This window comes from Benincasa hispida, chromosome 7 (genome assembly GCF_009727055.1).
Source record: "Benincasa hispida cultivar B227 chromosome 7, ASM972705v1, whole genome shotgun sequence".
In the NCBI taxonomy this organism is placed as follows: domain Eukaryota; kingdom Viridiplantae; phylum Streptophyta; class Magnoliopsida; order Cucurbitales; family Cucurbitaceae; genus Benincasa; species Benincasa hispida.
In genome coordinates this window covers 15,659,119-15,674,691 of record NC_052355.1, presented here as the reverse complement: position 1 = coordinate 15,674,691, position 15,573 = coordinate 15,659,119, and the positions used below count along the sequence as shown (strand labels likewise).

Genomic DNA, 15,573 nt, shown 5'->3' with positions numbered 1-15,573 from the left:
AGCAACATGACCAAGCATATTGACATTCACCACCATTGCCTTTGTGGACTCGTGGAAGATAAATTGTGCTGGAACATGTGAGAACTAAGAAACAAGTTGTCATATTTTTACCATAGCACTCGATTCTATTTAATTTGAGGCCCTTCAAGCTGTATTCAAGCTACATAAACTAAAATTATAGCAATTAATTTATTCATATAAAAGAATTTGGGTTTGGGCGAAAGCCATGATTATAAGGCCCGAAAGCAATAATTCTAGTTTGAGGACATTACATATTTAATTAAACCCATACATTTGAGGGAGAATTTAAATTTAAATATGACTGCTTCACATCACATTATGTTATGTACTTTGCATGTTGGTACCGTTGAGAAAGTGGCATGGTCTGATGTTTTCCCTGGAGTTGATGTTAGTATAGTTAATGTGTCTGATAGTGCTGTTGAAAATGTGCATGTTGGTTTTTAGGAAATGCCTATTAGTGAGAATCTTAGTGTTATGGTTGATCAAACTGAACCTGATCCTAGTGAGAATGTTGCTTTTCAGTTTACTAATGTGGTACAAATTTTTAAAACATGTTACTAAAATTATTGGAATGCTTTGAATTTGTTAGTTGGTGCGTCGAACAACAAAGTACGGGGATCTCACTACTCGGCAAGCAAGCTAAGGTCTAGAGGCGGCGTGCCCTGGGCGGGTTAGGAAACCTATTTAGAATTCGTACTTAGCATATATAATTATTTATTATTATTCACGATTATAATCCTAGGGTTTATAGAAATGTGCTATATAAATCTCTAACCATAATGGCACCGTCTTGTATTTAGAAATAATTCCCTCTAATAATATTAATATTGTTCTCCGTCTATCCCATAACTATGAACCCTCTAATCTCTAACCCTAATGGCATCTCTAACCCCTATGCCTGCTCCTCCTGATGTTAGTGATGATTTTCCTGAGATCCAAGAAAACATAGATATTGATGAACTGTTCAAGAACCTATAAATGAGCCTATCTCTCTTTATTTAAGAACGTTCTAATTTCCTTATTGACTATAAGATCTATGAAAAAGTATTAACTAGAACGAAAAGAAGGAACTGCTTTGTAAATTTTGAATGGTTTTATTGATAGTAACCCGCCCACATTTATACAAGCGAATCACTAAATATGGGAAGAGCAAAAACTGAAAATATAACAAACTACAATACACATGGGACACAAAAATTGGTAAGTCAATAACCATTAAGATTTTCTCTTAACAAACTTTGTTATTTGAATTTTCCCTTAATAGACTTAGTTACTTGAGTAGTCTGGTCTAACTTGAATAACTGATTGTGTGGGGTTGGGTGACTTCTCACTTTTTGACTTGGCTTGTTCACTTTTTGACTTCTTACTTTAGATTGTCACACCATAAAACCAAAACATACTTATTTGACGGTATTATCACACAAAGGAGTTGTTGTAGCTATATGATTTCAATAGGCGTGTGAACTAATACTCTGTATTTAGATTCAACACTTGACCGTGCAACAATAGACTCCTTCTTAGAGGACCACGACACTAAGTTACCACCAAGAAACACATAGTAGGTTGCCACAGATTTTTTTTCATCCACATTTGTTGCCCAGTCAACATCTAAAAAAGAGGAGATTGGGAGATCAAAAGTAGGATTTATATAAAACCCATAGTGTCTCGAGCCACTTATATAGCAAAGAACCTATTTGACTTCCTTCTAGTGTACATCAATGGGTCTCGAGACTGCAAACTGATAGGTTATTTTCTGTATAAGGTAGTAGGTTATTTCAAAGCACCTATTTGACTGCCTTATACAGAAAATCAGTCTCATTAAACACCACATGTCTCGAGATAAATATTTTTCCTGATGAACTTAAACATTTATAAACTTTGCGATAACTACTTGGTCTTAGATATACACATTTTTCAATACGATAATTAAATTTATGAGTATCGTATCGTCCTAGACATGGAAAAAACACACACCAAAATATTTTTAGATTCTAAAAATTTTGGTTCTCGGGAAAATGTGCCATGCCGACCTTATGGACTATTGCTCAGCGTTGGCATTTTCTTAATTTTTATCCTTCTTTCTCCTTGATGTATTTGAGCTCCGTTTTCGTCCATTTTAGCACTATTTTGCTTCTACCAATCCGTTCTGCCTCTTAGATGTCCGAGATATGTAAAATTACCAAATAAACAAATTAAACTAAAGAATGACCACCGAATTAAGTAGAGGAAGATAGCACATTTTCAGTGTTATTAGCGTATTTTCTTAAAAGTAAGGACTGCATTGAGCATCATGACACTATCCATCAATAGAGAGCCAAATTTTCCCCTAGTGCCACAGACACCAGCCCATTCTTGTAAGTAATAGATTTTCCCTTCTCTTTTCATTCTCTATTCTCTTTTTGGGTCTATATCAATGCTTGAGATTATTTGCCCATTGATTACAAGCATGTGTATGGGCTAACGTAAGTAATTCTAGCTTGCGTTTTATATTGCACACGAGTGGTGTGAGCTAATAATCCGGTCATGATTCAAGACCGAATCTTCCGGATTGTGTGGAAGAAGAAGTCCACACGTTTCTATTTTTAGTAAGCATTATGTTAGTGGTTTGTAGTTATTTTGTTGTTATTAGACTATAAATGTAAGTCCATCAATTGAATAAAAAACATTGAGTTCTATTACTTTTCTTTCTCTCGCTAATATATTTTACTTCCAGAATATTTTGTTTTGTCTGTTTTCTTCAAATATATATTAGAGTGCATGAGATTTTTTTTGTGCAGATCCCTGGTTTTTAAACCAACATTTGGTATCAGAGCCATGTAGTCTTCTCATCGCAGTTTTCACCGTATAACGAAGATGTCAAGCGTCTCGCAGCAAGCGAAGGAGAACGGCGGATTGCCAATTCTCTACCCGATGTTGACTCCTCACAACTACACGGTGTGGGCGATAAAGGTGGAAGCAATCCTCGACGCCTAAGATGTTTTGGAGGTGATAGAGCCGGCGAGAGGAGTCGAAGTGGATGTGAAGAAGGAAAAGAAGACGCGCACGTACATTCTCCAATGCATCCCAGAAGACATGCTTCTACAAATCGCGAAGAAGAAGACCACAAAGGAAATATGGGATAGTCTCAAGATGAGGTACTTGGGCAGCGAGCGGGTGAAGATGGCGCGAGTTCAAACCTTGATTAGCGAGTTTGATGTTCTTTGGATGAAGGAGACCGAGACAATCGATGAGTTCGTGGGAAAAATCAGCGGATTAGCAAGCAAGTTCTCCACCCTCGGTGTTTCACTTGAGGATTCATCATTGGTCAAGAAGCTCCTGGACTTCGTCCCCGAAAAATATTTCCCCGTCGTTGTCGGAATCGAGCAATTCCTAGATCTTGAAACCATGCCGTTTGAACAGCGATCAGACGAATGAAGGCGTACAAGAAACGGACAGCGCGGCTCCGAGGAAACAACAACAACTCCGACAACTCCTACTTACCCATGATGAGTGGAAAGCAAGACAGAAAGGGAATAATGGTGAAAACTCTTCGGTAAACAAAGGGCGCGGATCCGGTGGTAGCGATCGTGGAAAATGGCAAGGACGAGGACGAGGTCGTGGTAATGGTCATGGACGGAGCGTCAAATAGTGCGGGACGCACTAACAACATAGGAATGGCACTCGTGAAAAAAGTCAATAAAGTGCTTATCTTGCAAACTAAGATGGGGACATATACGCATCGGAGGTGTCGCAGAAAAGGTCCGTGATGATGAATGAATTCATCTAACTTGCGCCGCCAAGAGAAGACCGACTTGATGATGCTGATGTTTCTAGGAGGGACACGCACTAGATATGAATCAGAGGATGTCGTACCTACCAAGTAAGAGCAGTTGTTGTCAGGAAGATGTTATCGCAACAACAAAAATGGAGAAAATAATGACATTTGGTACTTGACAACGGTGCTAGCAACCAAAATGAACTGGCCAGGGGCGAAGAAGTTCCAAGAATTTGGATGAAAGTGTCACCGGGAGGGTGAAGTTTCGGCGATAAGGATCAAACCATTCAGATCATGGGAAAAGGAACGGTCGGTTCGAGTGCTAAAACTAGTTATAACAGAAGACTCTCCAAAAGAGGTGTACTACATTCCAAATCTACGTAGCAACATCATAAGCCTCGGGAAAAAGAAAAGAAGATGGGAACAAGGTGCAAATGTCGGAAGATTGCCATGAAAGTGGTCTGACATTAAGTGGGAACTCTTTAATAAAATCGGTGAAGCGAACACAAATCGCTTTGACAAGATAACTGAAGATGTTCAAGCAAGTCTGCCTTCTGACGAGCCTAGAAGATCCAGCATTGGTTGGTGGCACGCGAGACTTGGCCATGTCAACTTTCAATGACTTGAAGTCTCAAGGGCGAGAAAGAAATTGGCATTAGAGTACCACTAGTGGCTCAACGAACAAGCTATGCGAAGCGTGCTGTGATTACCAAACAAATGCGAGGTTGTCTTCCTGCGGCAATTCAACCTATTGAGCAGAGAGCCACTAGAACTCCTTCCATGCCCAATAATTTGCGGACCGATTTCACTGTGTACTGTCACTGGCAACAAGTTATTTTCTGCTTGATCGTGGGGGCATGACGATTTCCACAATGATGGTGTGGCTGTACATATTGGAACCAAAAAGTGAATGCACTTGACGAAGCATTTCAAGAAATTCAAGACTCCTTGATGGAGAACAAGACGAAGTACAAGATCGGAACCGTTCTGGGACAGATTGACGGGTTGGCGAAGTTCTTATCTGCGAAGTTCAACTCAATTTTTGCGAAAAAGAAAGGAATCGACTGACACCTCACTGCTCCATATTCACCGCAACATAATGACATCGTAGAGCATCGTAACCGCACCGTAATGGCGATGATGAGATCACTCCTCAAAAGCATGCACGTAGCAGCAAGGTTTTGGGGAGAGGCAGTGAGACACGCAGTTTATGTGTTAAACCGTCTTCCAACAAAGGCCCTTGGAGAACGCACACCATTTGAAGCTTGGATGGGGAGAAAGCCACATCTTGCACACTTGAGAGTGTTTGGTTGTGTGGTATATGTAAAAAACACATCCCCTCACCTCAAGAAACTCGACGACCAAAGCTTGTCGATGGTATATTTTGGTGTCGAAGAAGGATGCAAAGCTCATCGCTTATATGACCCGAGCCGTGGAAAACTACAAATTAGTATAGATGTCGTTTTTCAAGAGAAACTTGAATGGGCTTAGAACAAAGGCTTTAATGATGGAAAGAAGATTCCAGAGTTTCAGATGATGGACCAATTTTATTCCGACAAGGCCGATAATATGGAGGATAGAGAAACCGGGGTCGAAAAGCCGCACCACAAATAGCCGAGACACCCGAAATTGGAGAGACTAGTCCATCTACTCCATCGACAAACACACCAGTCCATCTAAGATCTCTCGCTGACATCTACGCTAACACAGACAAAGTTGTAGGCGGTGAAGAACAAGAAAATAAGGTGATGATAGTGGTGTCCGAAGAACCGACTTGCTACCAAGAAGCTGCGACCGAGGCCCGCTGGTACGAAGCAATGGAGAACGAGCTGAAATCCATTGAGAATAACAACACATGGAGTCTAATAAACCTTCCACCGGGACACAAACCCATTGGTCTAAAATGGGTGTTCAAATTGAAGAAAGACTCTAATGGAGAAGTTGTCAAGCATGAAGCAAGATTGGTTGCTAAAGGCTATGTACAAAGACAAGACATCGACTTTGAAGAAGCTTTTACACCGGTTGCAAGACTTGACACTGTTCGAGTCATTCTTACACTCGCTACAAACCGAAATTGGGAGGTACACCATCTAGATGTGAAGTCGGCGTTTCTCAACGGGGAGATGGAAGAGGAAGTATATGTTACTCAACCGGAGGGATTTGAGGTTCCAAACTAGAAACACCAGGTTTATAGGTTGTCGAAGGCTCTCTACGGATTGAGACATGCTCCACGAGCTTGGAACATTCAACTTGATAAGAGTCTTAAAGAGCTTGGCTTTGGGAAATGCACTCAAGAGCAAGCAGTCTACACAAGAAGTGAATGAGAAGAAAGTGTTCTTGTTGGAGTGTATGTTAACGATCTCATTGCAACGAGAAGTAGCACCGAAAAAGTCAACAAGTTCAAGCAACAAAGGATGGCAAAATTTGAAATGAGCGATTTGGGTCTTCTCTCTTACTACTTAGGCATTGAAGTGGAACAACAGAAGAGTCGAATCTTGCTCAAACAACCAACTTATGCCAAAAGAATGTTGTCCCAGTTCGGAATGGTTGACTGCAATGCCACGAAGTACCCGATGGAACCCAAGGCACAACTTCACAAAGACATGGAAGGAGCACCAATTGATGTTACGGAGTATAGAAGCACCGTTGGTTGTCTTAGATACTTGCTGAACACAAGACCAGATCTCTCATATGCTATTGGGATGGCGATCAGGTATATGGAATGGCCTACGGCCATGCATCACAAGGTGGTCAAGCAAATACATAGGTATTTGAGAGGGACAATTCACTTTGGGCTCACTTATGTGAAAGATCCCCGAGAAGTCAATATATTTGGCTACTCTGACAGTGATTTAGCCGGTGATCTCAATAGGAGGAAAAGCACAAGTGGAATGGCGTTCTACTTAAATAAAAACTTGGTTTCATGGAATTTGCAAAAGCAAAAGACGGTGACACTCTCATCTTGCGAAGCTGAGTTCATGGCAGCCACTACCGCGGCTTACCAATTGTTATGGTTAAGAAGCTTTGTTAGCGAGTTAACCGAAATGGAGCCAAGACCGGTAACATTCTTCGTGGACAACAAATCCGCAATAGCTCTCATGAAGAATCCCGTATTTCATGGCTGCAGTAAGCACACAGATACACGCTTTCATTTCATTCAAGAGTGTGTCGAGAAAGGGAAAATGAGCCGATGCACTGACCAAAGCATTGACAGGAGTGAAGTTAGCTGCTATGCGTCAGCTACTTGGTATGCGTGATTTAGAATCATGTCAGGATTAGGGGGAGTCGTGTGAGCTAATAATCCGGTCATGATTCAAGACCGAATCTTCCGGATCGTGTGGAAGAAGAAGTCCACACGTTGCTATTTTTAGTAAGCATTATGTTAGTGGTTTGTGGTTATTTTGTTGTTATTAGACTATAAATGTAAGTCCATCAATTGAATAAAAAACAGGGAGTTCTATTACTTTTCTTTCTCTCGCTAATATATTTTGCTTCCAAAATATTTTTTTTGTCTATTTTCTTCAAATATATATTAGAGTGCGTGAGATTTTTTTTTGTGTAGATCCCTGGTTTTTAAACCAACAAGTGGTACGAATGTAATATGCACGCACGGTGCTACTTTGCATCTTTCCTAAGTGATTAATATGAATTAGTATGGTTGCTTGATCTAAGATTTTTATTTTTTTTTTTTAAATGGCCCGAGGCTTCACTTGGCGGAGTCTAAGAGAGTTCTTCTCCTCAAGATTCTTTCCCTTGAGTTGTGTGTGCTTTATTTTTGTGTTTTATTCGTTTATGTGGTGTTTTATTTATGTCTTGACCTCAGGCTACGAAGTCCATCTCTCCTTTTAGCAATCCAATATATTTGCAAAACAAAAACAAAAAAAATAAAAATAGCATCATATTGTTCATTTTTCAAAACTTAATATTTTATACTACATATATATACATACATCCATATATATATACATATATAATCTTTGTACTCAATGTGAGAATTTAGGATTAAATTAATTTTAGGCATACTAGGTTCGTGTTTATATTAAATGCTATCTTTATAACTATTTAACATAAATTTTGTGAACATTAATTATACCCTATCAAAGTATTGTTGTTTTTAAATATTAGTTATTAGTTATTGATATTCTAATTATGTTAGGCTTTTTTATGTATTTTTTAGTACTTCTGTTTTGTAATGAAATTAAATTATTTATTTTTAATAGAAATTATAATTAATGATCGAACTTAAATATATTAAATAATACAAATTTTAATTTATGATTACATGAAATATTTATGCCCGTATATTTAATTAATTATTAGATTCAATTCACATAAAAGAATTATATCAAAGAAAATCAATTAGGATGATAATGAATATACTAATTAACCTCATATTTATATTCAATAAAGTGTACTCTACAATCTAATAGTTTTTTGATATTTAAAAGCACTATTACATTGAGGTTTGGAGGTCGAATCCTCTACTCATGCAATACCATAACATTAATGTTATGTTATATTATAATTTTGATTGAACGCTAATCTATTTGAAACTTCTTTATAGTAAAAAAGACATTAATACATACACTAATTATGAAAGGACAAAGACTAAAATTGAACATTTATAATAAATAGAATATAGGACCATAAAAAAGTACTTTAATCTTAATTCTTATTATTAGTATTTTATGCTTATAACATTCTTTTGGCAAACGAGAAAATAAACATAATAGTTTGATGGATCACACAAATATTGATCGGTAAATAAATGATAAACGTCCTACTTGAATGATCAAAAGCACACGGTAACTGTTTGATAAAAATTAGATATTAAATTTACAGTAAATTGCATAATATATATATATTAAATATAATAAGGGATGATTGTATTCGAATTACAAACTTCATGATCCATAATATATATAATGTGATTTGAGCTACACTCTGTGTTTGACAGTAAATTGCATAGTTGCAGGATCAAATTCTGCCCTGCTTTTAACATTCTCTATTTAATAATATGTATTAATAATTTACCTTTGAATTAAAATAGCCAACTAAAGGCGAACTAATGTTCCCATTTATGTATAAGTTCGAAAGAACCTTGAGGAATATTTAATAAATAAATGTCATCATCTCGACCATACCACATACAAGTCCTAAAATTGCATCAAGAACCCAACCACTCCCCTTTTTCTCTCCAAAATACTTCAATTGTGAGGTGAAGGTTTGTTGAAGTACTTAAAGTGCACCAAAAGAGAGTTGTGGACCATGCATCTTTCTTAAACTTCCATTAATAGGGTTGCCCAACTTCTACTATATGGTATCCCAAATCGTCATCTTTGGATTTGCAATGTGTGAATAGTTTCTTATTTGAACTTAATTGGTTCAGAATTACTACTGACCATTTATTGAAAGGCCGCGGGTATTTTGAACTCTTTGACAAAGCTGAACATGGTAGAATTATTGATCCTACAATGGTTAAAATCAAAACAAGTAATGAAAGCATTAAGTTGTATAAGAAACAATAACTCATGTCTTCTCTCTTTAGTTTTAGGGTTCTACTTTTCTTGATATGATAGGCTACGATTTGAGAAAGATCCAATTTATAATTGAATTATCTTGGTCACCATTAAAGAGGTTATTGTTTTTGGCATTTTTTGTTGGATTCTTTGAACATCTAATTTTTTTGAAGATTCAATTGTAATTTAAGATAGGTTTAGTAACGATTTTGATTTTTAGTTTTGAATTCAATATTTCTTTCTTTTCCATTTTTCAATTATATTATTTTCATACTTGTAATTTATGATAGGTTTAGTAACGATTTTGATTTTTAGTTTTGAATTCAATATTTCTTTCTTTTCCATTTTTCAATTATATTATTTTCATACTTTTAAAACAAACACTGAAATTATAGGAAAATTCTAAAATAAAAAAAAAATAAATCTAGCTTGGTTTTTCAAAATATAAGTAGAAAATCAATAACAAAACATAGAAATTTAGAAGTAGAAGTAATGTTTATGGATTGATCAAAGAATAAAAAATCCAAAACTAAAATCTAAATCAAAATGTTTATCAAACGATGTTTAAGTTTGTGGTTTTTTGTTTTGTAAATGAAGTTTATAAACAATACTTCTAGGCACTAGTTTTTGTGTTTTGCTCTCTAATTTATGCTACTATTTTAAAAAAATCAAGTAAATTTAAAAAGTAATTGAAATAGTTTTAAAAACTTATTCTTACTTTTAAATTTGAATAGGAGTTCACGTATTTATTTAAGAAAGATGAAAACTATAATTGAAAATTTTGAATGATAAAAACGAATGAAAATTTTAAAAATATAAAATTAAACTAAAGATAAAATCACCACTAAAAGCCTTAGTTTGATTGTATGTTACACTAATATAGTTGAGTTGTTCAAACATATTGTTTAACTAAAAAATAAATGTTTATTTTCAAATTATTATCTCAATAGTAGAATTATAACAGTTCCTTAAACTTTTGCACGATTTTTATATCAAAACTCACAAGAGTTTTGTTTTTATATTTTTTTCTTACCGTTTTCAGTATTTTCATATACTTTTATATCGAGAAAAAAATATCCTCTATATTATGCAATATCTTTCTAACACCATAAGAGAGTTAGTCACCTTCCTAATTAAATAAAATATATTTTTTAAATTGATTATCATTAATTATATACTATGAATCAAGTTATGCATTGCATAAAGATATGAACCAGTTTCATAAAATATAATAGATATATCATAAATCGAGCTATAATTAATGGTATATATCCTGAATGGATGTTAAACAAATTTTATAGATATATCATAAGAGAGTTAGTCACCTTACTTGGCTTTGAAGTCAAACAAATGAAAGCTGGCATCTTTATATCACCAAGTATGCCAAAAACTTAGTTATCAAATTTGGCTTCGAAGAGACTAGCTTTAAGCAATCGCTAAAAGAGTATGATGTCCACAAGATGTAACGACTTTATATTGTGACAATATGAGTGCAATCAACATTTTAAAAAATTCTTTACATCACAGCATGACAAAGCATATTGACATCGACCATCATTTCCTTCGTGGACTCGTGAAAGATAAATTATGCTGGAACATGTGAGAATTAAGAAACAAGTTGTCGATATTTTTAACAAAGCACACAATTCTATTCAATTTTAGGCCCTTCGAGCTGTATTCAAGCTACATAAACAGAAATTATAGCAATTAATTTATTCCTATAAAAGAATTTGGGTTTGGGGGAAAGCCATGATTATAAGGCCTGAAAGCAATAATTCTTGTTTGAAGACATTTATTACATATTTATTTCCATCCACTACCCATTTGAGAGAGAATTTAAATTTAACTGTGACTGCTTCACATCACATTATGTTAGGCACTTTGCATGTTGGTCTCGTTGTGCCTAGTCGGGATATTTCTAAGAAAGTGGCATAGTCTGATGCTTTGCGTGAAGTTGATGTTAGTACAGTTAATGTGTTTGATAGTGCTATTGAAAATGTGCATGTTGTTTTTGAGGGAATGCCTATTATTGAGAATCTTTGTGTGTCTGTTTACGGTGTTAGATCATCCATAGGTGTGCCATCAGTTAGGAACAACGACTGGTTCATGACACTGGTGAAGGCTTGTTTAACAAGTCATCCACATATTTACTTTAATTCAATACAATACAATTTTCTAAGTATTGAAGTCGGAGTCCCAAAAAATAACTCACAGTGCCTAAATGCTTTAGAGCAAAGTGATTATCCAACTCTACAATTAGCTTGCTAATAATAGAGGCACCGTTATCGGTTACAATAACATCGTCGACATAGATGAGTAATAGAATCAACATAGAGCCATGTTGAAAATGAAACAACGAGGTATCAGACCTAGCATTTTGAAAACCCCACGATATTAAGGCTTCTCTCAATGTGTTGTTCTAAGCTTGAGGTGCTTGTTTGAGACCATAGATGGCTTTATTAAGCTTGCACACATAGTCAGGAAAGTTTAGATCTATGTATCACTGTGATGGACACATACATACATCCTCTTGAAATGTTCCATTTAGGAATGCATTGTTAGAATCCAATTTTCTCGTCACCCAACCTTTTGAAACAATTATGCTAATGACTACACGGACAGTGGAGGCTTTTGATAGAGTTAGCATACAATTAACAGAAGAAATCAGGATCAGTACGCACTTTAATTCATTAATTTTAGAGTCAAATTACGCATGTTCATCAAATAAAAAGATGGTTTCATTATAACTCACCTTTGAAGACTTCAACCTTCAAATTCAGCTTCAATCTCCTCAGCAACAAAGTGTAGACCACCATAGATCTTCCCTTCTATTCTCATTGGACCTTAGACTGAGTTATGGGACTCAAAATGAACTGAATTGAGGGAATTTTGAGAGGAGGAACTCACTGTTTTTTTCTCTCAAATTGAATAATACTTCTTCAACTAAACACTCAGCAATCCAACTTTAGCATGGTCATTTCTCAGCTCATCCAACTGTGTTTTTATCCGTTTCAGCATGCTGAGTGACTTCATCAAATGAAGACACCACCTATTTGTGCAAATGGTGGAATTTTGTGTTGTCCTAAATTTAGATGTAGGATAAACCCACTGAGAAGAAGAAATTGATTTAAAAATAAAATTTTCATTTATTATCAATTTTCAAATTTTAATTCAAATTTCTAAAACATAAATTAAATCAAAATTGAATTTTTCCCCCTGAATTTTCATAAAATTCAAATATCCAATTTTAAATAATATTAATTGAAATAATTAATTTTTATATAAAATTAATTTAAATAATTAATTAAACAATTTAATTAATTTAAAATAATTTAATATCCAACATTATATTAAATGTTATCTTTATAGCTATTTAACTTAAATTTTGTGATCTTTAATTAGACTCTATAAAAGTAATGTTGTTATTAAATATTAATTATTAGTTATTGATATAATCCAACTATGTTAGCTTATTTATGTATTTTTTAGTACTTCTGTTTTGTAATTAAGTTAAATTATTTAATTTTTAATAGAAATTATAATTAATGATCTAGCTTAAATATATTAAATAATACAAATTTTAATTTATGATTACATTAAATATTTATGCTCTTACATTTAATTAATTATTAGATTCAATTCACATGAAAAAAATTGTATCAGACAAAATCAATTAGGATGATATTGATGGATATGGATGACATTGAATATACTAATTAACATCATATTTATATTCAATAAAGTGTACTCTACAATCTAATAGTTTTTTTATATTTAAAAGCACTATTACATTGATGTTTGGAGGTTGAATCCTCTACTCATGCAATAACATACCATTAATATTATGTTATATTATAATTTTTATTGAACGCTAATCTATTTTAAACTTCTCTTTAGTAAAAAAAATACGATAATACATACACTAAATATAAGAATGATTAATTTAAAGATTTATTGAAAGAACAAAGATTAAAATTGAACATTTATAGTACATAAAGTATAAGACCATAAAATAGTACTTTACCCTTAACTCTTATTATTAGTATTTTATGCTTATAACATTCTTTTGGCAAACGAGAAAATACACATAATAGCTTGCTGGATCAAACAAATATTGAGCGGTAAATAAATGATAAACATCATACTTGAATGATCAAAAGCACTCGGTAAGTGTTTGATAAAAATTAGATATTAAATTATTGTAAATTGCATAATCTATTTTTTTTAAAAATATAATAAGGGAAGATTGTATTCGAATTAAAGACTTCATGACCCATAATATATATAGATGTGATTTGAGCTACACTCTGTGTTTGACAGTAAATTTCATAGTTGTAGGATCAAACTCTGCCCTGCTTTTGAGATTCTCTCTTTAATGATATGTATTAATAATTTACCTTTCAATTAAAATAGCCAACTAAAGGCGAACTAATGTTCCCATTTATGTATAAGTTCAAAAGTACCTTGAGGAATATTTAATAAATAAATGCCATCATCTCGGCCATACCACATGCAGACCCTAAAATTGCATCGAGAACCCAACCACTCTCCTTTTTCTCTCCAAAACACTTCAAATGTTTGGTAAAGGTTTGTTGAAGTACTTAAAGTGCACCAAAAGAGCGTTGTAGACCATGCATTTTCCTTAAATTGCCATTCATAGGGTTTCCCAACTTCTACTATATGGTATCCCAAATCGTCATCTTTGGATTTACAATGTGCGAATAGTTTCTGATTTGAACTTAATTGGTTCAGAATTACTACTGACCATTTACTGAATGGCCGTGGGTATTTTGAACTCTTTGACAAAGCTGAACATGGTGGCATTATTGATCCTGCAATTGTTAAAATCAAAACAAGTGATGAAAGCATTAAGTTGTATAAGAAACAATAACACATGTCTTCTCTCTTTAGTTTTAAAGTTTTTCTTTTCTTGATATGATAGGCTATGATTTGAGAAAGATCCAATTTATAATTGAATTATCTTAGTCACCATTAATGAGGTTACTCTTTTTGGCATTTTTTGTTGGATTCTTTTAACATCTATTTTTTTTTTTTTTTTTTTTTTTTTTTTGAAGATTTTCATTGTAATTTAAATATAGGTTTAATAACGATTTTTGGTTTTATTTTGAATTCCTTATTTCTTTCTCTTCATTTTTTCAATTATAATATTGTTTCATCACTTTTAAAACAAACTTGAAATTTAATAGGACAATTGTAAAAATACAAACGTTAAATCTAGTTAGGTTTTTCAAAATATAAATAGAAAAGTCAATAAAAAATATAGAAGTTAAGAAAGAAAATAATGTTTAACGGACCTGATCAAAAGAATAAAAAATCCAAAAACGAAAATCTAAATCAAAATGGTTATCAATAGTGTTTAAGTTTGTGGTTTTTGGTTTTATAAATGAAGCTTATAAACACTAATTCTATTCCTAGTTTTTGTATTTGGCTCTTTAATTTCTTTCTACTTTTTAAAAAATCGAGTTAATTAAAAATTAAAAGAGGTAGTTTTCAACTTGTTCTTACTTTTAAATTTGAATAGCAGTTCACGATATTTATTTATAGAAAGGTGAAAACTATAATTGAAATTTGGATGGATGAAACGACATGAAAATATTTAAGTATAAAATTAAACTAACAAATAAAATCATGAATAAAGAGCCCTTTGTTTGATTGTATGTTACACTAATATAGTTTAGTTGTTCTAGCATGTTGTTTATAACTAAAAAAAAATGTTTGTTTTCAAATTATGTCTCAATAGTAAAAATTATAATAAGTTCTTTAAACTTTTGCACGATTTTTATAATCAAAAACTCACAAGAGTTTTGTTTTTTATATATTTTTTTCTTACCGTTTTTAGTATTACACATATCTTTTATATAAAAAAAAAAAAAATCCTCCATATTATGTAATATCTTTCTAACAACCCATAAGAGAGTTAGTCACCTTCCTAATTAAAATAAAATATATTTCTTAAATTGGTATCATTAATTACCTACTTTGCATGGAAGTTATGCATTTCATAAAGATAATGAACCTTGTTTATAAAATATAATAGAAATATCTTAAGTCGAATTACAATTATTACATTTCTTAAATTAATTGTTATATATCTTAGAATTGATGTACAACGAATTTCCTTTTTGGATATCTAGAATTGCAGGAATTAATTGTTTTGGAAAGGAAATGGATTAAATAGTAAAAAGTAGGTTAAGGAAAGGATTTAATTTGAAATATACTATTTTCCTTTTTTATTATTGATGATGATTATTATTATTA

At 33.2% G+C, this 15,573-nt stretch overlaps 1 protein-coding gene across 1 annotated transcript; it reads left to right on the top strand.

Annotated features, from left to right (window-relative positions):
- Positions 1-5,998: 5,998 nt before the first annotated feature.
- Positions 5,999-7,032, top strand: LOC120080993 (uncharacterized mitochondrial protein AtMg00810-like). The gene is made up of 2 exons (XM_039035677.1): positions 5,999-6,122; positions 6,239-7,032. Exons 1-2 carry the CDS (start codon positions 5,999-6,001, stop codon positions 7,030-7,032), a joined length of 918 nt encoding a protein of 305 aa, XP_038891605.1.
- The last annotated feature ends 8,541 nt before the right edge of the window (positions 7,033-15,573 follow it).